General features: G+C 57.9%; 1 protein-coding gene and 1 long non-coding RNA gene across 4 annotated transcripts in view; both read right to left on the bottom strand.

Moving 5' to 3' along the window:
• Positions 1–22,975, bottom strand: part of ADCY1 (adenylate cyclase 1) — a 54,920-nt gene that overhangs the window by 10,336 nt on the left and 21,609 nt on the right. The window contains exons 6-17 of one of the 3 annotated variants that reach the window (XR_016021003.1): positions 19,911–20,069; positions 18,617–18,758; positions 17,289–17,444; positions 13,170–13,364; positions 12,893–12,990; positions 12,079–12,163; positions 10,781–10,870; positions 8,799–9,055; positions 8,424–8,550; positions 2,948–3,064; positions 2,149–2,295; positions 1,427–1,544 (exon numbers count right to left, since the gene is read on the bottom strand). Coding sequence is in view for 2 of the 3 variants with exons in the window: in XM_088797629.1 (XP_088653755.1) it covers positions 1,427–1,525; positions 2,149–2,295; positions 2,948–3,064; positions 8,424–8,550; positions 8,799–9,055; positions 10,781–10,870; positions 12,079–12,163; positions 12,893–12,990; positions 13,170–13,364; positions 17,289–17,444; positions 18,617–18,758; positions 19,911–20,069 (1,672 nt within the window). In the remaining variant the exon portion in view is untranslated. The remainder of the gene's footprint in view (positions 1–1,426; positions 1,545–2,148; positions 2,296–2,947; positions 3,065–8,423; positions 8,551–8,798; positions 9,056–10,780; positions 10,871–12,078; positions 12,164–12,892; positions 12,991–13,169; positions 13,365–17,288; positions 17,445–18,616; positions 18,759–19,910; positions 20,070–22,975) is intronic. The other 2 variants (XM_088797630.1, XM_088797629.1) reach the window with 2 other exon arrangements.
• On the bottom strand, positions 5,017–8,417 carry LOC148758314 (uncharacterized). Its single transcript, XR_016021004.1, has 2 exons — positions 6,666–8,417; positions 5,017–5,714 (listed from the first exon to the last, which is right to left on the bottom strand). It is a non-coding gene; the product is annotated as an uncharacterized LOC148758314 (long non-coding RNA).

The raw sequence follows: 22,975 nt of genomic DNA, 5'->3' as shown, positions 1-22,975 counted from the left end.
CTGTTGTGGGATGAAGGCGTCTATAGTTGTCGGTGATATCTGGTGCTTGATGATGCTGTTCTGTGCAACTATCTTTACTGACTTTCAGCTGGACCTGTCCATCACTGACGGAGGCTGTGGAGTCTCCAACTCTAACTGGATTCATCAATTTTCCTTTGTGTTTCTACCAGCTTTTGCCCACATAGTCTGAGGTTCTATTAACTGCATGCACATTAAAGACTGTTGTCTTGGAGAGGTGACTCCTTCATCTTTAGGCAATGACCCTTTGTCTCCGTCTGCTAATTTTCCTTGATCTGATGTTTGCCTTGTCTGAAATTAAGACAGCTACTTGAATTTTCTTTTATTAGTGCTAGCATGGTATCTCTTCCTACATCTTTTTATTTTTTAAGGTATCTCTGTGTGTCTTTATATTTAGAGTGTGTTTTTTGTGGGAAACCTATTTGAATCTTTTTTTAAGCCATTGTGTCAGTCTCCATCTTGTAAGTGGTGTATTTCCCATTCACATTTAAAGCGATTATTTACCATTTGCAACAACATGGATGGACCTAGAGGGTATTAGGCTCAGCGAAATAATTCAAACAGAGAAAGACAAATACCATATGACCTCACTTATATGTGTAATCTAAAGAACAATATAAATGAAAAGAACAAAACAGAAATATTCACAAATACTGAGAATAAACTGATAGTTGCCAGACGGGAGGGGTGGGGGTCAGGGTGAGAAAGGTGAAGGGATTAGGAAGTACAAACTGGCGGCCACAACACAGAGCCTGGGAGGTGAAGTACAGCACAGGGAACATGGTCAACAATATGGTAATCACGGTGTGGTGTCACGGGCACTAGACTCATGGGGAGATCACTTCGTAAATTATACAAATGTTTAACCACTATGCTGTACACCTGAAACTGATAAAATATTGAATATCAGCTATAATTGAAAAAATAAAACTTTTAAAATGTGAAAAAAAAGATGACAAGGATTCATTTAATTCTAGAAGCAAGAAAAAACAAACAAAAATGTGGTTACAGATATAGCTAGATTAGTCTCTACCACATTCATAACCATTTTCCATTTGTTGTATTTCTGTTTTCCATCTCCCTCTCTTTTTCTGCCTATTTTTCTTAGGGACAATATGAGTACTTTCTTCTCACTTCTGCTTTGGGACAGCAGAACACTCAGTGGTGCCAGGCTGGCGGGGCTGGCAGGGATGGAGGAAGGCCCAGTGACTGGCCTCTGTGTGCACGTTGTGTCTGGAGAGAGCTGGGCACTGACAAGATGGCCCACAGGCCGCTGTGCTAATCCAATGCAGAGGGGAGAGCAAGGCCCTCAGCAGAGCCTGCCCAGGGTCCCGGGGCAGTGGGGGGCAGCGCTGGGACCCAGGCCCCGCAGGGACCCAGGCCCCGCAGGGCCCCGGACGGCACTCACCGTGGCCCCGGTCGTGGGCGCCAGCCCCACCGCGGCCATGTAGGTGCTGCCTATGGTCTTGATCTTCTCCAGGTCCTTGTAAAAGTCTTTCTCCATGAGCTTCGTTTAAAACACAAAACTGTTCAATGTTACATAACATTTTAGACAAGTCACGACAGCGATAGGCCGCCTCAAGCCGCCGCAGAGCGGACGAGCGCATGAGAAAGCAACGTCTTCTTCGCTGTGGGTGCCAGGCCAGGTCTGGGCAGAACTGAGAGGTGCAGAACATGCCCTGTCCTCCAGCTCCCGGCCACCCGGGAGGAGCACGGGCCTCCACGGGAGGGACGCAGCGCTGGAGGGCACAAGGAGCCCACCACCCACCCACCCACCCACCATCCACCCTGTAGGTGAGGCCACCCAGCCCGAGCCCGTGTTTAAAAGACAGGGGATAGGTGTCCTCGCCTGGCCTGCAGCCCAGTGCCCCCAGCCACGCCCTGGCAGCCTTCCTCCCAGTCTTATGGCTAAGACCCCTCCTCAAATGTCACAACTGGTCTGCACCCCAATCAGACAGCGGGCATGTGCTTTCTCCCCATCCCTCCCAAGGGCACGTGATCCGGTGCTGGGCCCAGCTCAGGACTCAGTTGGGAGAAGGTGGTGCTGCCCAGCAGCAGGACACCACCCCATGCCCCATGGCGGGGATGGTGGGGACGGTGGGGACGGTGGGGACGGCGAGGCGCCCTTACCTCGTCGAAGTCGGCGATGATCTCGTTGAGGAGGCGCAGGCACTCCACCCCCATGTTGTTGCCGTCCAGCTCGATGTAGAAGTCGTTGAAGTTGGGGATGGAGGCGAACATGACGCCCACCTGCGAGTACGACTGGTAGTAGAGGTCCTGGGGGTCAAAGGTCAGGTCAGCAACTATGCAGGGCTCAGGGGGCTTAGGGGCCACCAGAGGTCAGCCGGCACAGTGGGTGCAGGGCCCTGCGGCCAGCTCCCTCCCACCCCCGTGTCGGAGACCAGGGGGCACAGAGGGAGGGCCCTGCCTGGCCCAAGGCCCAGCCAGAGGGAAATGAGTCCTGGGAGCTATTTCAGGCCAAGCCAGGCAAGCTGACCCTCCAGCTCAGCCTCTTCCTTTGTGAGTCAGTGCTGGCCAGCCCTGTGCTGTGGGCCCAGGTGGTCCCGAGCTGTACGGGGCAGCTGCAACCACAGGAGGCTCTGACCCGCCCAAACCCGCTCGCCCAGGTTACTGACGCGGCCGGCCTTCCTCCTGGGGGCAATGGCACTATGCTTTCTCGCGGGAGCAAATGGAGGACACCCCTCTGGGGTGCCTCGTGTGTCCCAGGAGCGTGGCTCAGACACTCCCTGCCCCTGGGAGTGGGAGAGGGGACCCCTCAACTTCAGTGTGACTGAGGGCTCAGAGATGGCCATGCTTTGTGACTTTAAACAGAGAAGTGATAGGAGGGCCCCCCCTCGGACCGGCAGCTGGGACCTGGGACCCCACCCCGCAGCCCACCTGCCAGCGCCCGGCCACGCGGCCTGCTCACCATGTTCCGGGGGTTGGACATGAGGAAGTGCTGGGCGACGTGAGCCGGCAGGAGGTTGAAGAGAATCCTTCTGTTGTCCAGCTTCACTTTCTCCATGTCGTCTCGCTCCTCCTCTGCCTGCGAGGGTACAGCCTCCGTGAGACTCACTGATACCCCCACAGGACTCTGAACCCTCTTCCCAACCAGACCCTGACTCGGGGCATCCCTGCTCAGCCAGTGCAGCCAGCCCTCCGCCCCTGACATCTGACCCCCCTCTAGGTGACGTGGGACCACCAGGCCTGCCCTCAGCAAGAATCCCATAAGGTCGGTTTGGCCAGAAACCCCCCAATACCTGTGACGTCTCCCCATCTGCTGGCCCCCACCTGCTCCTTGGCTAAACCCCCACTTATCCTGCATATTTGGGGCTGAGCCCCGTCCCTCTCCAAGGGCACTGGCCCCCAATTGTCCTGAACAACATCAGCCTCACCACCTTTAAAAAGTAACAACCCAACGTCCACTTGACACCTTTACTGAAGTTATGGACATATGCTTTCTCATCCCCATAAGGCGCCGATGGTCTACACCAAGCTCGTCCCCACCCACACCAGGCACAGGGGCCCAGAAGATCCACAGCTTCCTGGATAATTCACCACCCGATATGATGGAACTTTCAAAGGACAGACAATGAGTCTGCCACTTCCAGAGTCTACCCCCAGCCACCTTCTGGGGACCAGATGTCTGCAGCAGCCATTTCCCAGGCACGAGCCCACTGTCAGATCACACCGCCCCCCATGTCACCGTCAATGTGCCCCAGAGCACTGGGGTGCTGCCACCTGCCCCGCTCACGGGAACGCCCAAAGCCGCCCAAGCTCCTACTTCTTCTGGAACCTCCCACCTCCCTGGGCACAGACACAAGCAGAAAGCTGTGGGGACCTGACTGGGCAGACCCAGCACCCAAGGAGCTCAGCCAGGCAGCAGCTCCCAGGACCAGGTCCGACCAGGGGGACGCGGCAGAGCAGCCAGCGGGCACAGCAAGTCCCAGCTGTGGACCTTTGCCCCTGGGCCAGCAGAGAGGAAAGCAGCCGAACTCCATGGCCCTGCCCATCGGCCACTGTGACTGCGCCAGGGGCGCTACTGGCAAAGTGCCAACAGCAGCCAGTGGTCAGGCGCCAGCCCTCAGTGACAGAAGCCTCTGGGTCCCATGGACACAGCTGGGCTCCCCACCTGGCACAGAGCCCAACCCGCGACAGGAGCTCAGCTTGGGGGCATCTCCAGGTGGGTGGCAGCATGACAGGGCACCACACTCCTGAACGTCAGTCGTACATGGAGCCTCAGTGACGGGCTGCAACTGGGCCATCAGCAGCTGAGCCTTGAAGGCCACTCCTTGGTTGGTGTCACCTGCCCAGGTGACGTGCTCCAGTTCCTCTTCATAAAATGGGTGTAAAGTACCCATTTTTAGAGACAGCGTTCCTGTTTATGAAGGGGGTAGAAGTGCACACGCTGCCTGGCAGGCCAGGAAGTGTCGCCTCTGTGATGTCACTGCCGTACAGCTGAGCTGCTCAGTTACGTGCTGCTGGATTTCACATGGCGATCCTGCCAGTTAAAGGCAAGACGAGGGATTTGCAGAGGTCACCGTGGGCGCAGGAGCCCGGCACACGTACGCCCTTGGCACAGGGGACGGTGAGGAGAGGCTACAACCAGCAGGTGAGGTGGCCTGCAGCCCCCAGGCCTCGTTCTGGGCGTTTCCAAGGAAAACAGCCCTGTGCCACAGTTACCAAGGAGACTGACCACATGACCTGCTTCCTCCTGCTCCTGAAAGCAGGTAGACAGGCGGCAGGTGAGGACAAGAGAAGGAACCAGGAGCTACGCATCCCGCTGGTAGGAGCGTGGGCTCTGCAGACAGGAGCCCTCGGCGTGGGCAAGTCTGAGCCGGGCCAGCTGACCCACCGGAACAACCAGAGGGGAAAGAAAAGGCTCCGAGCGGAACTGGGAACCCCGCCCCCAAGCCAGGCATGACCAATCACCTACGAACACGTGTGCATGACACACAAAAGAAAGGGTTTTGAAAGATGAGATGAAGAGGAGGTAAGTAACGTTTTTAAAAGAACACTTTATTAGTGGCATATTTTGCTCTTAACAAAAAGTCACTGTTAGCGTTAATATTTTAATGAAAGCAGCGTAGGTGAGCATACTTCAGCTTCTTAAAAAGGATCTTGCTCTGTTGCTTTGTGATGAGAAGCCTTGGTTCCAAGTTCAGTTTATTTCAATTTATTTACAATTTGCTCAGATTTGTGGGCTATCAGATTGGTGTCTTCCTAAATCATCATCTATTTTTTAATCCATTCACGGATGCAAAAGTTTTTGTTGAAATTTGACTGGTAAGTGTCCATCTTCTTATGAATCAAGCAGAGGAACTTGTATAATTGTCACCTTTGTCCGCAGTTTTGCTTTCCACAGTTTCAGCTACCCATGGTCAACTACAGTCCAAAACTATTAAATGGAAACTTCTAGAAATAAACAACTCACAAGTTTTAAATTGTGCGTCGTTCTGAATGGTGTGATGACACCTTGACCTGTCCTGCTCCGTCCTGCCTGAAACGTGAATCATCACTTTGTCCAGCATCTCCTCACTGTTTGTCATGTGCAGCCGTCTCAGTGATCAGATCGACTGTCACGGTGTCACAGTACTTGTGTTCAAGTAACTTATTCTACTGAATAATGGCCCCAAAGTGCAAGAGCAGTGATGCTGGAGTTTCGGAGACGCCAACGAGAAGCCCTGAGGTGCTTCCTGTAAGTGACAAGGTGTGTGTGTAGAAGAATGGCGCTGCGGCTTGTGTGGTGACCGCCCCCACCCCGGGACCGTGTTACTGTCACAGGTGAGTGGAGGGGGCGCCGGCCGCTAGCTTGGCTGCAGCTCCAGAACTCCATGTCTGTGCCAGCCCTCCCTCTGAATGCAGATAACGGCGGCTGCACAGCCACCCTCGGAATGAGCATTCACTGGTACAGAAATAAGTGGTTTTATTATCATCAAAATTACAACTGATGCCGTGATTACCTACTGAGTCCAGAGAGAAAAACTGCACTGGAACAGAAGCGTTCTGATGGTTAAAGGCCAGGAGGCTGAGGAAGTCATCTGGAGCGAAAAGCCTGTCCGTTTATGTAGGCTTGGACAACCAGCCCGGTCTCAATAAATAATTAACCCACAAGTCTTTGGCCTGGCAATTTTGCAATGGTTTGAGGACTCTGATAGCTACACAACATGCTTAAATATCCAAGGGCAAAAACGCAAAGCCTAGAAACGTCCTTGTTTTGTTGGATTTACTGGGAAGTGAGGGAGCACTTCTTGTGACATACCCTTGGAAAATTATGTCACGTATGTCGTGTAGGAGCCCGCCCCTGGGACACACAGAGTCGTTCTCCTGCACTGAACCCCTGACAGCCTCGCAGTGGGACCGGTGGGGCCTGTGGTGTCACTGGAGGGGAACCCCAGGGCAGCGCTGGTCACCTATTGTGTTTAATGACATTTAAAGGAACACCAACATCAGAAAAGCTCTTGCCAACACAGATGAGAGAAAATGCCTGCCCTGGGGCATCCCCAGCTGGAAGGGCCATCAGCCAGGGCCTCAGTGCTGCTCTGTAAGTGTGAGGACCAGAGCAGAGCAGATGTCCAGCCCACACATTGAAACCCGAGCCTCACACACCCCCAGCCCTCCGGCCGGTCCAGGTCTTCCCTGCTTACCCATTCTTCTCAGGCTCTGAGTAGCTATTCATAAATGAAAGACTGGAAACCAGAAGGGCCAGCTGATGGCGGGTAGACGCATCTCAGGGACCAGCCAGCCCAGTCACCCTGGGGAGCCAGCCAGAGCCAGACAAGACCAAGTTCAGGGCACAGCCTGCCACAGACACCGCTCTCCATTGCTTGGCGTGGCCCAGCAGCCGGCCTGCTGTGTGTGCTGGCATCTGCTCTGACCCAGCCCACTGGGAGGTCCCTGGCCGCCTGCTTCCTGTTGGGCTTGGCCAGCGGGCAATGAGGGAGCATAGTATGCTGGGTCCCTCCTGGCAGGGTCCCTTCGGGCTGGCTGTGTCCCTTGGTCGTGAATCCTGTCTGGTGGCCCTCCCTGTCCCAGGCTCTGGGACCCACTGCCCCTGCCCTCGAGGCCTGGGGTAGGGACTCTCCACTGTGGTGCCCAGGGCACCAACATTCTGGGGTTGCCTCACACCTGCCCCATCTTTCAGATGGTCCAAGCACCATCAGCTCTCGACCTCACCTGCCTGGAGTCTGCTCTCTGCCCTCTGCCAGACTGAGTGATTCATCTCTGAGGCCACTCCCCCTCTACCACAGCCCCTCACCCGATAGCCAGCCCTGCCTGGGCTCCACAGAGCCACTGCCAAGGTGCCCTCTTGGTGGCCCTGTGGCCCTGCAGGTGGTCCCCCCATGGTCCCCTACCTGCCACTGCCAGGCTGCCTTCTGGACATGGCAATGAGACCATGCCATCCTGCCCGTGGAGGAGGGAGGCCTGGGGGCCACGCCTCTGTGTTGGCTCTGAGCCTTCCGTGGTCCCCAGCAGCTTTCCCACCTGGGGTCTCTTCGAAGACCCTTCCTGCTGCCATTTGTCTTGTCCCCTCAACAGCAGCTCTTCATCCTCCCATGGTCCTCATATATCCAGGGGGTCTGGGAAGCACGGGCTCTTCCCAGAACCCTGGGGGGGCTTCAGGGGGCTGTGATGGGTCTGAGTCCCTCAAGGGGAGGGGATGAGCCAGCAGCAGCTGTGTCCCACGTGCAAGCCCACACCAGGGCACCCCGTCTGCAGCAAGAAGGGCCTGTGCTGTCCAGAGAGCCCAGCCTGGGCGTCCCCGCCCCAAGGGGAGGAGCCAAGGGGCTCAGGCCTCCGGCCGGCCTGGGATCCAGAATCCAGATGTGGGTAGACACATTGGGCTGCAAGCCCTTAAGGCCAGGGCTCCCAGGCCACCACGCAGCCGGGGCAGGACCCAGAACTGCACCTGGGCTATAGCAGGTGCGCAGGGCAAACCCCCGGCGGCCATCACCTGCCTCCCGGGGGTGAGGGCCCAGGGGCAGCTCCCACGTCCACTGCCTCTCAGCCCCTTCATGCCTCTTGTGTCAGAACTTCCCAGGGGACACATTAAAACAGATTCCAGTCCCTACCTGCAGACCTACTAAACCCAGGATGGGCCGAGTGAAATTGCATTTTCTGGAGTTTCCCACAATCCAGATGACACCCTCGTCATATCCAGCCTGGGAGAGGCTGAGCCCCTCTGCACCATCACCCCTCTGCTGGAATGCCTCTGGGGACAAACTCTGGCCATGAGACACGGTTCATCCCCCCAGCCTTCCTGCACTCGGGCCCCCATCCCTCTCCTCGCCCTGGACAATGCCTGCCCTCCCACCCAGCTGGGGTCCAGCTGGAACCCCCACTGGACACCTGCTCTCAAGGGGCTCCTTTGCCACCCCCAAGGAAGCAGAAAGGGCTCATCTTGCCTGCGCAGCCCAGAGGTAGTCCAGCCGCAGTCTGATGTCCACCTGCCGGGCGTGCAGGGCCAGCGTGCATGCGAACAGCAGGATGGCCACGATCGGCTCGAAGCTGCGCCCGGAGACGGAGCCGCCCCTTGGGGAAGCCGAGGAAGGAAACCAGTCAGTGCCAAGATTCTGTCATCAAACACAAGCCCATCTGATGAGCGCCCCTGAGACACGACACCTGCAGCCAGACTGGGGACAGACGCAGGCTGAGCTACATCTGGCCGAACCCGAGGCTACCAACCAACGAGCTTCCCAACCAGCTCCCAGAACATGTAGCAATTCGCACAAATATGACGACACCTGCTCTGCTCTATTCTGGGGGAGAGGCACACCTACCCCACAGCCTTGGCGTACCCGCTGAGCTCCAGGACCAGGATGTAGGACGCCGTGAGCACGGACAGCAGAATCATTTTGGGCAAGGAGGACACCCGCAGGAAGATGGAGAGCGGGAGGGTGCCCACAAGGCAGCAGAGCAGGGCGTGGGGTGCAGACTCGCAGGGGGGGGCCGGCAGCACTGGGTCCTGGGCTCCAGAAGACAGGACCACCAGGGATCCATTGGGACCGGAGCTCCAGGCCCAGGGCAGGCAGCCCACCTGAAGAGGAACAGAGGACAAGACGCTGTCCCTCTGCCCCAAGCCTCTGCAGCCCACCCCCTCCCCCAGGCGCCACCACTGGGACTCAACCATCCTGCCTGTTCACAGTCCTTTAAGGCCTGTCACAACCAAAGGGAGGAGCAGGATCCCAGCACCTGGACCAGTGAGCAAAGACCAGTAAAATGCTGCCAACCCCCAGCTCCATCCTGGTCCTCCCGCCCCAGCTCCATCCTGGTCCTCCCGTCCCAGCTCCGTCCCCGTCCTCCCGCCCCAGCTCCGTCCCCGTCCTCCCGCCCCAGCTCCGTCCCCGTCCTCCCGCCCCAGCTCCGTCCCCGTCCTCCCGCCCCAGCTCCGTCCCCGTCCTCCCGCCCCAGCTCCGTCCCGGTCCTCCCGCCCCAGCTCCGTCCCGGTCCTCCCGTCCCAGCTCCGTCCCGGTCCTCCCGTCCCACCTCCGTCCTGGTCCTCCCGCCCAGCTCCGTCCTGGTCCTCCCGTCCCAGCTCCGTCCCGGTCCTCCCGCCCCAGCTCCGTCCCGGTCCTCCCGCCCAGCTCCGTCCCGGTCCTCCCGTCCCAGCTCCGTCCCGGTCCTCCCGTCCCACCTCCGTCCCGGTCCTCCCGCCCCAGCTCCGTCCCGGTCCTCCTGTCCCAGCTCCGTCCCGGTCCTCCCGTCCCACCTCCGTCCCGGTCCTCCCGTCCCACCTCCGTCCTGGTCCTCCCGCCCAGCTCCGTCCCGGTCCTCCCGTCCCAGCTCCGTCCCGGTCCTCCCATCCCACCTCCGTCCCGGTCCTCCCGCCCCAGCTCCGTCCCGGTCCTCCTGTCCCAGCTCCGTCCCGGTCCACCCGTCCCACCTCCGTCCCGGTCCTCCCGTCCCACCTCCGTCTCGGTCCTCCCGCCCCAGCTCCGTCCCGGTCCTCCTGTCCCACCTCCGTCCTGGTCCTCCCGTCCCACCTCCGTCCCGGTCCTCCCGCCCCAGCCCCGTCTCGGTCCTCCCGTCCCACCTCCGTCCCGGTCCTCTCGTCCCACCTCCGTCCCGGTCCTCCCGCCCCAGCTCCGTCCCGGTCCTCCCGCCCCAGCTCCGTCCCGGTCCTCCTGTCCCACCTCCGTCCTGGTCCTCCCGTCCCAGCTCCGTCCCGGTCCTCCCGCCCCAGCTCCGTCCTGGTCCTCCCGCCCAGCTCCGTCCTGGTCCTCCCGTCCCAGCTCCGTCCCGGTCCTCCCGTCCCAGCTCCGTCCTGGTCCTCCCGCCCAGCTCCGTCCCGGTCCTCCCGTCCCAGCTCCGTCCCGGTCCTCCCGTCCCACCTCCGTCCCGGTCCTCCCGCCCCAGCTCCGTCCCGGTCCTCCCGCCCCAGCTCCGTCCCGGTCCTCCCGCCCCAGCTCCGTCCCGGTCCTCTCGTCCCACCTCCGTCCCGGTCCTCCCGTCCCAGCTCCGTCCTGGTCCTCCCGCCCCAGCTCCGTCCCGGTCCTCCCGCCCCAGCTCCGTCCTGGCCCTCCCGCCCCTGGTACTTCTGTCCTCTACATTATGAAGGAGCAGGTCTCCCTTTACCGTATAAAACTGCACTGCTTCCCCTGGATGAAGTCCCCCAACTTCTGGGCACCCCCAGGCCTGTCTGATCCCCCCGTGCTCTCTCCCACCCCCAGGCCGGCCCCCACGTGGCTCCCACAGGCGTGCCTTCATCCACACACCTCTCTGCTCGCCACACCCAGCCCTGCTGTGAGTCAGAGATGCTCACCACACATCCTTGGGCCACAGAGTAGATCAAGACCGCTATGAAAATACACAAGACCGTGCGAATCTGGATTGTCAGGCACCCTGGGAAACACTGAACAATAAAGTATTATTGTTTAAATAGCCTCTTAATACAAAGGGATTAATGTCCAAAGTAAACAGTTCACAACGGATGTGCCGCGTGGCTCGGTGCTGCCGCAGTCTCACTCACTATACATTCCCGCAGCAAGCTCTTGGCCATTTTCTTACAGAGGATCTCCCAGGTGGAAAACTTGCCAAAAAAGGGAGACACTGACACCTTTAAACTAAAAAGAGCAACACTTCCCACCTCCTGCATTGTGACTTTGGCACTAAAATTAACTAAATATATTAACTTGGTATTTTCATAATATTGAATCCTTCTATCTTATAAATGGTAAGAATTCCCATTTATTGGTGTCTTACATGGTTTAAGTTTTATCCTTTTCTTCAAACAGGTTTTGTATAATTTTTGTTATTAGATACTTTATTTTAAATTTATTTGCTCTAAATACATTTTGCAACATTCAACAATTTCGTGGATAAAACTCAGAGATCTTTTTAGACTCACACTCTTGAAACTAGAAATAAAAGTGAAATTAAAGATCACACTGTGGATGGTCAGTCGTAATGTGGCGGAAGCTGCCAGGTGACCTGACTTCAGCGTTTAAACGACTTGGGCAATGGGACAAGTACGCAACCCAAGCTCCGGCTCTCGTCTCCACTGTGTGATGCGTTCCGGCCCAAGGAGCAAAGGCAGGGCCTCTGGAGTCTCTGACCAGGCAGGCACTCAATTAAGAAGCATGTCTCCATCACGGCCACAGACACACACGGCTAAAGCAAGATTCTGGGAAGCCCTGACTACATCAGAAGCAGGATGATGGTTTCCATTCATTTCTACTCCACTCCTTTTGTCCACACCTCACAAAAAAATGATTTCACAGCCCCCAGGGAGTGGCAATTTGAAGGTTGAAAAATACTGATGCCATCTCTGCTGAATAAATGAACCCCTGGTCTACCATATGAACACATGACAAACCAGCGCTCCCCTGTCCCCATCTCGTGTTCACTCAGTCACTATCTGTCACCCCCCCATCATGCCACAACCTCTGAACAATGCGTGGCACACTATGGGGCTTAATGAGCTCCTGCTACCTACCTATCGGGGACAGGCGAGGGGAGAAATGCCTCCACAGCCCCACCTGTCCTGCCAAGAGGGCAGGCGGAGGCCACAAATGGACCTGTCCAGGTGATGTCAGGTACAGGACACATGCACGCACGTACCTGGACGCGGGCAATTTGCAGATACAGGACACAGGCCACCAGGAAGCAGATACAGAACACCAGCAGGAGCAGGACGGCCACAGTCCTAGAACAGAAGACACGTGGTCACCGTGAGCCGGGCTGAGAGATGAGCCTGAGGCTCTGCCCCCGCCCGCCCCACCTGGTCCCCTGGGCCCCAGGAAGAAGCAGCAGTGTCTGGGGACTTGCGCAGACTCCCCAGTGTCTCCCTCTAGGACCTGAGTCCTGCTGGGCTCCAGCTGGGAACCTGAGCTGTGTTTTCCAGGAAAAGTTTGAGCCCCAGGTGGAAACATCCAGGTGGCACAGTGTGTTCACATTGTGGGCGGGGCTTGGCATCCATGCACCTTCTGGAAACTCACTTTGACTCATGATGATTAAACATTAATAAAATCACTGTATTTTTCTTCCTTTTCAGAGGCCACTTTTCCTCCTTTTTATGCTTCTGAAAACAACACACCTAGAAACCAATGTGCCATTTGGTGCCCTGTTTTGATTTTCTGCCTCAGAAGCTGTCAGGAAGGCAATGGTGCATTGTGTGACAGACACACTGAAAACACAGTGTCTCAGAGTTGCAAAACTGGAAATCAAAACCTCAGCGAGAGCAGCCACACACACTGCCACCAAGGCTGGAAAAACCACTTATGGAGTCAGTGCAGAGCTGCTGTGGTTTCATGCGGTCCCCAAACACTGGGCCATGATGTGCACAGACAGAACTCGGTGGCCCTCCCCCGACCGACCACGAACTGACCGACCGACCGACCGACCGACCGACCGACCGGTGGGGAGCCACACTCACTGCGGGATTATCAGCAGGTAGATGAGGCCAAATAAGGCGGCGAGGAGGAGGGCGAGCACGACGGCACTGGTGAAGTACTCGTCCTGGAGCTGGTGGTACTGCAGACACAGAAACGCGCAGGCGGTGCTGCCGTCCACAGGGCCACGCCTGTCTTCCCGAGGGCACCGCCAGTGCCCAGAGCCCCTGCAGCACCGACAGGGACGGCACCGCGCCCGCCAGACCAGGAGAAGGACGCCGCATGGAGGACTCCTGGCCACTCCTGGCCACAGGCACCTACCTTTCGCTCCCGCTCAGCCTGCTTGTACTTCAGGGTGAAGAAATTCAAGTCCGCCATCTCCAGGTCAGTCTGGCGGGCTTCTAGGAGGCGGCCGATGTACCTGTTGACGCGGGTGCCTGGGGTGGCGTAGACGACATTTGTGGAGAAAGACGAGCGGTTTCTGAGTTTTTCCGAAGCTGTTCTCAACGCCCTGCGCTGCGGCCATCGAGGAACAAAAGGAATGTCGTCACATCACCACTTACTCCCCCGGCTTGCACCCGGACGCACTGCCGCCCGGGCGGGGCTGGGCTCCACCACCTGCTGGCCATGCGAACCCAGGTGGGTTAGCTCATCATCAGTGATGGAGCTCCTGGTCTGCAACCTCCACACAGCGGACCCGTGTGGAGGGGTACAGGACCCCCCACGAGTGCAGTGGGGACAGTGCACTCTGTGCCCAGCACAGAGCAATTAAACAAAAAGCTGGTTCTTTGAAAACGTCAATGAAATCAACAGATCTCCAGCAAGTGTGACAAAGAAAAAGACACTAACAAATTCAGGAATGAAATGTAACTTTACTCCAGACATCAAGAGGATAATAAGGAGACAGTACGAACAGCACCACATGCGTGACTGTGACCACTGAGATCCGTGAGTGACTCCTCAAACACACAAACTACCACAAGTCACCCAACAGGAACGGTAATTTGAATAGCCCTGTAATTACTAAAGAAATTGAATTCACAATTTTAAAAAACTAATCTCTAGGCCCAGATAGCTTCATCTGAGAAATTTACCAAATTAAGAATTAACAACAATTCTACACAATCTCTTCCAGAAAATGGAAGAGGAGGCAATACTTCCCAATTCACTTTACAAAATCAATATTAACCAAAGAAAGTACAAAAATGGGCAGCTATAGGCTATATCACTCATGAATGAAGACACAAAAACCTGTAACAAAATATTGGTATATAGAATTCAGTAACGTATAATTATACACCATGACCATGTCTAGAGGTGCAAGGCTGTTTAAATATTTCAACATCACTGCAGTCCACCATATTGAGAGGTTAAAGAAGAAAACTCCCACGGTTGTGTCAATTGATACAGAAAAAGCTTTTAACAGTATTCAATACCCATTCGTGATAGAAATTATGAGAAAGCCAGGAGCAGAGGGGAACTCCCCCAACTGGGAAAAGAACATCTATAGACTACCAACAGCTAATGTCATACTCAGTGGTCCAAGAGTCAATGCTTCCCCTCTGTGACCTGGAGTAAGGCAGGGATGTCTTCTCTCAGTCTCAAATTCACATGGTGCAAGAACCCCCAGCCAATGCAATAAGGTGAGAAAAAGAAAAGACAAACAGATCAGAAAGAAAGAAATGCGACTGTCCCTATTTGCAGATGATACGATGTTCTACATAGAAAATCCCACAAAACATACCAAAGCAAACACAAACAAAAAACTCTTAGAAGAAATGAATTCCACAAGGCCACAGAATACAGGATAAGCATAAAAAGAACAACAGTGGTATTTCTTGATATTAGCACTGAGCACGTGAAGACCAAAATTAAAATATAGGACCACTTACAATCACTGAGAAAATGAAACACTAGCTGTAAATCAAACGAAACATGTACAGAATTTATATGCTGAAAACTATACAAAGCTGATGAACGAAATCAAAGATCTCAGTATGTGGAGAGACATACCATGCTCATGGATTAGAAGATGCAACACCGTAATTCTCCTGTATTGATATACACAGGTTTAACATAATTCCTGTCAAGTCTCAGCAGGAATTTCTTTTTTTTGTAGACAGACAAGCTTATTCTTAATATTAAATGGAGAAGAAAGGGGACTAGAATAGCTCATTTTTCTTAAAAATAACAAAGTGAGAAAAGTCACTCTACCCAGTTTTAAGACTTATCATATAACGAATCAATCATGACAATGTACTGTCAGCAGAGGGACAGACATACACATCTGTGGAACAGACTGGAGCGCCCAAAAGAGCCTCACACAAGTACAGTCAATGGATTTTTTTTTTTAACAAAGTGCAAAAACAATTCAACGGAAGGAGAAGGAAACAGAAGATGGGCATCTACCCAACAACATACTCAGCACCCAGAGATGTCAGGGGTGTGGGAGTGGCATTCGGGGACTCAGGGACCCTGAGCACATGGGAGACAGATGAGAGGAATCCTGACAGCTCCATTTACTGCTGGTGTGAGAGGACAGAGGGAAGGGCCTGCACAGAGGTGACACAGGACAGGGAGGGACAGAGCTGGCAGGGCGCCTGCACGCTCCCAGGGCACCAGGGTCAGACAGCTGGAGAAGGTTGCCAGAGAGCCCAGGCGTCTCATTTCTCCTGAACCTCAGGAGACACTGGGTGGGGTGGGACACACTGCTGGTGCCCTGAGGTCCGAGTAGGGGCCGCTCCACCCAGGAGGGATGGGGACACCCATGCTGAGAGGGCTCACCAAGCCACTTTGAACCCAGGGGCCCCAGGCCCTGTCCCAGATAAGCACAGCGGCCAAGCCGTGTCTGGGCTGCCAGGTCTTACAAAGATGGCCTGTCAGTCATCAAAGGGGAATGACACCCCCTCCCATCCCTCTCGCTGGGAGCTCTGCATTGTCCTGTGTTCACCGAAAATTCTGAGGGGTTTGCTCACTGTGGAGTCTTTCAGATTAAATTTGATGAGAAGTATTGCATTAATCGTTAATTATCTTGATAATAATTGAGTTTGGCACATGCACTTAAATTATGTGTCTGAGGGGGCACCTCACTCCCCTCACGAGTCCCAGTGCTGGGGGTCAAGTGGCATCTGGGAGAAGAGAGAAGGCCATGATCAGGCCAGTGTTTCTGTTCTGGCCGTGTGGCCATGAGATGGCCTGAAAACTCTCCTGCTACAAACTCCAGATAGTTCTGTTAACACACGTAGACACGATTGAAACTGCACACCTGAGCTGACCAGGAAGTCAGGGAAGGATGGGGGCCCAGAGGTGGGAGCCTGGGTGGGAAGGTGGCTGATGTGCCACACGTGCCTGTGTCTGAGAGCCAGCTTCCACAGAGCCCAGGCCCGGGCAAGGCAGCCGTGAGAGCCAAGCCTGCTGAACCCCAGGCCCGGAGGCTCCACCAGCAAACACCGCCCGGGGAGACCTTGAGGAAGTGAAGTTGCCATCGAGACGGCCCCTGGGACAAGCCTACACACACATGCACACGCACACACACACACATGTACTGCCTGGGATGTCTAGAAACCACAGCCAGGCTTTCAGTGCACAGCCCCCAGTGCCTGGAAGAGGGGAGGCCCACCTCCTGACAGAATTCACACCCACATAGTTCCTAAGGGATTTCCACATAAAGTTCCCACAAACATGAGCTCAAAGAACCACAAAATCCCTGAGGCAATGAGCCACCTCGAGTGACAGTGGCAGACTTTCCTAAAAAGCCTGTAAAGCTGGTGATGCCCTCCCTTTTAAAGGCACAGAACCCAGAAGCAGAGAAAATGGGCAGGCGGTGGGGGGGGGGGTGCACAGCGGGGGCAGCAGGATGTGGGTCTTGGACACTGCATATCCCACCGGGCGAGGTCAGGGACATGGGGAGGACACGCAAAGCTGTCGTCAAAGTGGTGGTGGCCAGACCCCACCCCAGGCTCCTGGGACATGGCCCTCCTGCCCCAGGGGATGGCCTTCCCTGGAGGGGACCAGAGTCTCTGGCCCGGGTGACAGACACGAGGCACGTGTGGTTTGAGTGGACGTTCAGGACCCCCACAGTCCCTCCCCCACAGCCCAGCAGAGGCCAGAAGACCCAAAGGTGACTGTCACCAACCCAAGAAGCAAGTTGAAAACAGTACAGCGGGGCCACCCTGCAAGTGTCCAGTCGAGCAGAGAGGTTCAGCCAAGACCGGGCCTTGGGACACCAAACAGGAGCCCAAGAAGGGGACAGCCAGGGATACTTCCCACAGAGGGAGGGGTGGGCTGGTGACCCTGGGACCACGTGGCTGCCATGCAGGCGTGGATGAGCGGGATCTCAGCGCGAATCCACAGACATGTGGAGCGCCACGCTGCAGAACGCACAGGATGAGACGCAGGTTCTGCGGGAAGCGACGGCCGCCCAGCTCTGCAGCTTCCTACCTTGTCATCGTCCTCGCAGGTCATGACGTTGGAGAAGGGGATCTCCGCCTTGAACATCTTCCGGCAGTGCATGAGCTGCACCAGCAGGTAGCACACGGTCCGGAACCTCAGCCTCTTCGCGGGCTTTATGTCTGACAGGATCAGCCCGGGGAACACCTGTGCGGACACGGCACACACGTGGGGCACCGAGGCTCGCTCCCCACTCACAACCTCCTGGGTCCCTGTGGCTCGCAGGTCTCCCTCCTCAGCCCCTGCCTTCCACCCCCAGGTTCTCGGGGGATGCCAGCCCTCCCGGGGTCCACTCCTGACCTCTCACCTGGCCCTTCTCCAGGCCACGCTAGCACCTATGCTCCTTCACACACTTCCCTTCTTCAGGAGTCAACTCACCATGCCAAGCCCACCCCGAGCCCCATTTCTCCTCCCCGGCCTGTGCCACTCCCACTCCAGTACCCCAAGTCACATGGAGACCACTGCATCCCAGAGCCTGAAGAGCCCTGGCCCACAGGCACATCAGGACAGGCAACCAGGAAACTCTCCATCCTGCCCAACCTGCTGTGACCTGAAGCAGTACTGGGCCACCTCAGCCCTGACCCCTCACCTCAGCCCTGACCCCTAACCTCGGCTCTGACCCCTCACCTCGGCCCTGACCCCTCACCTCGGCCCTGACCCCTCACCTCGGCCCTGACCCCTCACCTCGGCCCTGACCCCTCACCTCGGCCCTGACCCCTCACCTCGCCCTGACCCTCATCTCGGCCCTGACCCCTCACCTCGGCCCTGACCCCTCACCTCGGGCCTGACCCTCACCTTGGCCCTGACCCCTCACCTCGGCCCTGACCCTCACCTCGGCCCTGACCCCTCACCTCGGCCCTGACCCTCACCTCGGCCCTGACCCCTCACCTCGGGCCTGACCCTCACCTTGGCCCTGACCCTCACCTCGGCCCTGACCCCTCACCTCAGCCCTGACCCTCACCTCAGCCCTGGCAGCAGCTCAGTCACCCTCCATCCATCCCATCCAGATGACTTTCCCTGGGCAGGGGGACCCCGAGTGCCCCACATAAGATGGTCACAGCCCTCCTGTGTGCACAGCACCCCCATCCTGACCCCTGCAGGGGTTTCCAAGCCCGTTTTGCAGGAAAGGCAGTGAAGGCCCTGCCCCTGAGAACTCCAGCTCAGACTTGACTCCCCCCACAAAGATAAGGGCCAGGCCAGGGCGGGTGGCAGTTCCGCCCCAGAGCCCCAGGCCTGGAGAAGCGTGATCCCAGAAGACGCAGGAGCCGCTGGTTCTGAGAAGGGCACACAGCCACCGAGGCAGGGGTGCTGGCGCCCACCTTTCGCCGGTGCGAGGGCACAATGAAAAAGGTCTCGATGTTGTGAGTTCGCAGAAAACTGTTCCTCTCCTGCCCGTGGCCCGGCTCCACCTCATAGTCACCATTCAAGCACGCCAGCGTCGCCTTCGTGATGTGGACCTTCCTGCAGAAAAGGAAGCAGAGATGGGGACCGAGCGTGACCCTGCAGCTCAGAGTCAGGGCACAGCCTCCCCTGAGCGCCACGGGCCTGGGCCCCCAGCTAGTCTGGCCAGTGTGCAAGGCCCCAGGCCCTGTGGGTGGTGGCAGGGGCTTCCCCAGGCCATCGGGCATCGCAAGCTCCACAGGGAGCACTGGGGGGAAAGAAGACGGAGGGAAGACTGGAGGGTAGGACAGGCAGGGAGGGTGAGAGCAGGGGTGGCTGGGGGGAGAGGGGAGAGGGGCCGGGGGGGAGAGGCAGTGAAGTGACAAACAAGCAGAGGTGTCCTGAAACCCCCATGGTAGATGGACCGAGCCCAGCATCCCTCATGGGTCAGCAAAGGCGGTGGTCAGGGCTGCTGCTGGTCCCGCTGCCACACATGAGGCAAGGGGGTGGGGACAGTGCCGTGGGGAGGGCGCGTTCACCCTCAGGCACGTGTGTCCTCTGGGAGGGGAGGGCGAGCCTCGCAGTTGGAGCACCTGAGCAGGAAGGTGGGGGACAAGGCAGCACTCCGGGCCTCCCTGGGCCCTGAACCGTCTGCGGAGGCCACCGATGGCCACACGCGCCCTGACCCAATGCCTGTCCTCTTCTCGTGGCTCCCACATTCCCCACCTGGCACCCCCGCCCCTGTTCTCCTCTCTGCCTACTGCTGCCCTTCTCAGAGGACTGAGCCCTGTGTCATCTTCTCTCCTTCTCCTGGGGGCCGCATTGCAGTGGCCCTGTGAGCCCGACTCCTAGATTCAACCTCCGGCTGAGACCCCCACCCTGCCCCTCACTGACCTGTCCCCTCAGTGCCAGGGAAGGCTGACAGGTGGCAATGGACCTGTCCCCACCCAGCCCCAGGACCCCCAGGCCTGGCCCAGCCCCCATTCATCACCCCCAGGCCATGCTGTCCACAGTTCCCAGTGGGGCTCTAACCCCAGCACTTCCCACACAGAAGGAAAGAGCAAACCGAGGACAACAGCACCTCGGACAGCGCCCAGGACCTCTCACTGTCCTTTCTGCGGGTGCTGGTGGCTCCCAGGGGATGGTTTCCCTGGTCCCTACTGGGGGGTCAGGTTCAAATCCCGTCACTCACCCTCAGGGCCCAGAGCGGGGCCATAGCCTGCCCCGACTTACCCAGGCAGGCCAGCGGCCTCCATGACGTTGGCCAGCGTCACGTCGTTGGACCACACATCGTACTGCCACTTGCGCAGGCCCAGGACGCCACACAGGACCCGGCCGGTGTGCAACCCCACACGCATGTTCAGGGCCACCGCGGTGGCCTCGGCCACAGACCTGTACACACAGGCACAGGGTGTGGGCTGGGGCCACCGTCTGCCCCTCGAGGCATGAGCACAGGGCCGGACCGCACTGTCCCTGCCGTGGGGACAAAAGTGCCAGCATCTCCTGCCTCATCAGCCCAACCCTGAGCTGTGGCCCCAGTCAGGCAGGGGCTGCGCCAGGCAGGTGCCCAGCTACCCGGCCACTGGCCATGTCACACAGCATCATACCAGCCCACCCAGAAGGGAAATGACCCTCCCATGTGTCCCAGTGACCTGGTCAGGGGGCCCACCTGCTGGCCGATGCCAGTGTGACAACCATGGGGCACATCTGACAGTCTCTGAGGCCCAGAAGCCCTAGGAACGGTCAGGGTTTGACTCTGAGATCCATAACTGAGGTGGAGGCTACAGACTGTCCCATGGGGAGGCCCAAAGCTCTGCACGCCTGCCCTGAACGGTGGGCGGGCAGACTTCAGGGACGAAATTATGGCCTGTCCACTGGTGGGGAAAACTAGAGAAAACATGTGAACACTGAGACCAGACCACAGACCCACCTGCGCTAGCCACTTTCCCAGCCGCTGACAGACCGGCCACCTCCCCACCTGCTGACAGACCGGCCACCTCCCCACCTGCTGACAGACCGGCCACCTCCCCAGCCGCTGACAGACCGGCCACCTCCCCACCTGCTGACAGACCGGCCACCTCCCCACCTGCTGACAGACAGGCCACCTCCCCACCTGCTGACAGACCGGCCACCTCCCCACTGCTGACAGACCGGCCAACCTCGGACTGCAGCCCCCAGCTGAGGGACATGGGACAGCGTGAGGCCCTGAGGCCTGGCCCAGACAGCCTGGGAGGTGAGGGCAGCGTCCGGCATAGGACATGCTTGTTGTACCAGGTGATCAGAGGTGGTTTAAAAGCTTCTAGACGGAGAGAGCGACTGGGGCCATGGGGGACGCAGGCAGAGATGCCCACGGCACACGAGGGAACGTGCAGGTGCCCCCACCCTGCGGCTCACTCTACGTGGCATGTACCTGCGGTCGCACAGCCAGAGCAAGGGGAACACACCGTGGCCACAGGGAGGCCACTGACGCCTTTTTTCTGCATTTTCCACTTTTCCCCAAAGGGCAGAGTGATTTTATTTTCAGAAAGTCTAAAGTACGTGGCTGAGGAAGCCACAGGCCTGTCTGATGTCCGCCGAGGGACAGTGAGGGAGGCCGTGGAAGGGGAGGGATGAGACTCAGTGCCCGTCTAGAAGGGCCGGGAGGTGGAGCCAAGGCTGGATGGCAGCCGTGAGGGAAGGAAGAGCAGGAGCCCGCAGGCGGGTGCACAGGCCACACCACCGCCACCCCAGCCACCTGCCCCCGCCCAGCAGGCACCCCGTGGCTGAGCCACCTCGAGGCTCCCCCAACACAGGAGGCGCTCTGAGCCTGAGATGTGAGTTTGAGCAAAATGTCACCCTGCTCCCGACAGGGGCCGAGTCGTGTGCGAGCCAGTGCGGGAAGCAGCCTCGAGGCCCAGCCCACACGCCACCTCCCAGAAGCCCCCTCAGACTTCTCCCCGCAGTCACCCCCTCATCCCGGCCCCTTGTCACTCTGCTTCAGAAGGACAGCTCAGGTCAGGGGACACCACTGTGTCCACACAGCCATGTGGCCAGAATGACCCACACTGACTCAAGACCTGGTGGACACCCCAGGTCCCTCCCAGACTATGGGACACAGTCGGTGGACACACTGGGCCCTCAAATGAAAAATCTCACTGAAAAGGATGAAAGACGAGAGGCTTCCAGTGAGGGTGGCACAAAGAGGCCGGGAATCTTTCATCAGACACCATGGATGTGACCAGGACACGAGGACATCGCAGGGGGCTGGCAAGGAGAGCAGGAGACAAGGCAGGTCCTGAGGCTCTGGCCGACAGGCAAAAAGACACTGTCCCTATGTCCAGTCCAGCAGAAGAGATGACAGAGCCAGGACCCCCGGGAAGGGCCAGGCCCAGCAGCCTGAAGCAAATCCCGCAGATTCTGAGACTGTCCCACGACACCTTCCCAGTGGTTCCTGGTGGTTATTGACAACCCACGAGTCAGTCACCCCCCTAATGTCATCAGTGGGAGAAGAGTGAGTGTGGACAGCGGCGGGGCAACAGGACTGGGCTGTCCCTGCCCATTTGGAAGCCATGTCCATGAGTGTTGCAGGCACTTAAGTGGAGGCCACCGGGGGGCATGGGGGCATGGCAGACAGGACACCGAGGGTGCTGGGCCCCCTGGAGAGCCCCCGCCTCCCCCAGGGCAGCACTCGTGCTTTGTCTGCACGTGGAGCCTGTGAATACCTCCAGCTCCCTTCCCGCAGGCGTGAGCTTCCTGCCACAAGCAAGCAAGATCAGCCCTCACCTGCTGGACAAGCAGAGCCCCAGCCTCAGCCTCAGGGGAGGTCAGGACCCAGTGTGGCTACACGCTGCTGCCCTGGTGGGCATTCCTCTTCGGTTTCCACGGTGACCCTCTTCAGCTCCCGTCTGTGCTCACACATGCGGCAATGGGCTATCATGTCTGCACAGGCAAGCGGTCCTGGTGGCCGTGCTGCCAGCAAAGCAGCAGCCTGAGGGAGCTGAGGCGGTGTTTCTCCCGACCGGGCAGGAGCAGCAGCCGGGGCCACAGTCTGCAGGAGACGCTGTGAGAACGTCACAACCGGCCCCTCCCATCCCTCTGCCTTTGGATCGCGTCTGTCCTCAGTGCCCCAAGCCTGCAGCAGACCTCTCTGTGGCCCTGCCAGGGACACCCCTGGACAGCAGCCCCTTGTCCTTGTTTGTCACCCGGGGCCACCTCAGGGCCTTCCCAAAGAGGTCTGTCAACGGCCACCAGAATCCAGCCTCGTGGGCGTGGGAAGGGCCTCCTGGAAGAGAGACGAGCTCCAGACAGAAGGAAAATGC

Source organism: Rhinolophus sinicus, chromosome 4 (genome assembly GCF_057876585.1).
Source record: "Rhinolophus sinicus isolate RSI-liver-muscle chromosome 4, RSI-T2T, whole genome shotgun sequence".
NCBI lineage: Eukaryota > Metazoa > Chordata > Mammalia > Chiroptera > Rhinolophidae > Rhinolophus > Rhinolophus sinicus.
The sequence above is the reverse complement of the archived record's forward strand: the minus strand, read 5'-3'. Positions and strand labels throughout refer to the sequence as shown.